The following is a 1,471-nucleotide window of genomic DNA, read 5'->3' as shown; positions in this document are numbered from 1 at the left end:
ACAGACAGACAGACAGACAGACAGACAGACAGACAGACAGACAGACAGACAGACACAGCAGCAGCGGATGAGGCTAGATTTTAAAAAAGCCGGGGAGGTGGTGGAGTGGAAGGAGAGGGCGGGGGTGGCTGGCATAAGATAAATCAAGTCGTTACCTGGACATGCCGTCTGTAATGAGCACGGTCATCTTCGGGACGCCTGTCCTGGTCTTGGAGGGACCCAGACCCTCCTGCATCATGCCTTGTAGCGCCCTGCAGTCAAGAAGTTGGTAAAATAGAATAATTATTTTTCAAAGGTCTCAAAAGACGTGTCGGTTGGAAAGCCGCTTGCTCAATTTTAGCCGGGCCGGGTCGTGACTCGTGAGCCATGGACCAAGCCGGAGCTAAAAAAAATTTCTAATTTTGAGTTTGGATTAAAATTCTAATGTCATATTCGTAATCAGCCTGTAGTACATGTTGCAATAGATTAGCGACTAGGTCAGATTTTGTAAGATTATCGTAACAATATCGACTACAAAAAAAAAGAAAGTAAAAAGGTTCAGCAAGTGTCCTGAGAACTGCATTGCTTGTTTTTTGTCTCTTTCTAATCATTTTCATTAATAACTATCCGTAGTTGTTGATTGGGGGTGCTCTGATGTGGTTTGCTCTTTCTTTCCTATCAAACATCTATCTCTCCTTCTTTTTTTTTTGTATTTGTTACTCTCTTGCAACACCGTAGGCGGTTGGCGGGTGCTCTAGTGTGGCTTATTCCTTCTTTCCCATCAAACATCTATTGTCCTTATCTCTCCTCTTCCTTTTTTGTGTTTATTACTATCTTGCAACACCTCTAATCTTTTGCACTCGTATGACCTTAATGTGTTGCTAGTGCCGTATAACTCTTATTAAAATATCTTGCAACACCTCTAATCTTCGGCATTTATATGACCTAATTGTGTTGCAAGTGCCGCAAAAAAAACCTATCAAACATCTATCGTCCGTATCTCCCCTTCTTCTTTTATATGTTTGTTACTCTCTTGTAACACCTCTAATCTTCTGGCGCTCATAGAACCTCATGCAGTTGCGAGCGCCGTAAACCTCTCCTAAAACTTTTTTTTTTAAACGCTTACTAAAACTAAAACACTATTTGTACCTGGAAATATAAGTGTTTCCGCGAATACAAGGCGCCTCCATGATGGCTCCCTGCAGTGCGGACTTGGACCTGTGGTCGTCTATGGGAATGTACAAAGTGTGTTGCTCTGAGAAGATGCCCACGCCCACTCGAGTGGCCTCGGGTCGGATGTCCATGTCCTCGACCAGACTGGCCACGAACTTGAGCAGCTTGTTGTAGTCCACGATCCACACACTGTACGAGGTGTCCAGCAGGAAGTAAATCTCCGCCTTCTTGTTGGTCCAGTCTGTGGAAGAAATTGAATGTGCCGTGAATGTATACGTGCGTGTGTGTGTGTGTGTGTGAGTGTGTGTGTGTGTGTGTG

The 1,471-nt window shown here is 44.2% G+C and overlaps 1 protein-coding gene across 1 annotated transcript in view; it reads right to left on the bottom strand.

The window, feature by feature from the left end:
* LOC101845708 (cartilage matrix protein) overlaps positions 1 to 1,471 on the bottom strand; it is a gene marked incomplete in the record, with an annotated part of 23,203 nt that overhangs the window by 6,817 nt on the left and 14,915 nt on the right. Inside the window, 2 exon segments of the mRNA XM_005103080.3 lie at positions 156 to 251; positions 1,129 to 1,393. Coding sequence (XP_005103137.2) covers positions 156 to 251; positions 1,129 to 1,393 — 361 coding nt within the window.

Source organism: Aplysia californica, unplaced genomic scaffold (assembly GCF_000002075.1).
Source record: "Aplysia californica isolate F4 #8 unplaced genomic scaffold, AplCal3.0 scaffold00358, whole genome shotgun sequence".
In the NCBI taxonomy this organism is placed as follows: Eukaryota; Metazoa; Mollusca; class Gastropoda; order Aplysiida; family Aplysiidae; genus Aplysia; species Aplysia californica.
This window is presented reverse-complemented; position numbering and strand designations above follow the sequence as displayed.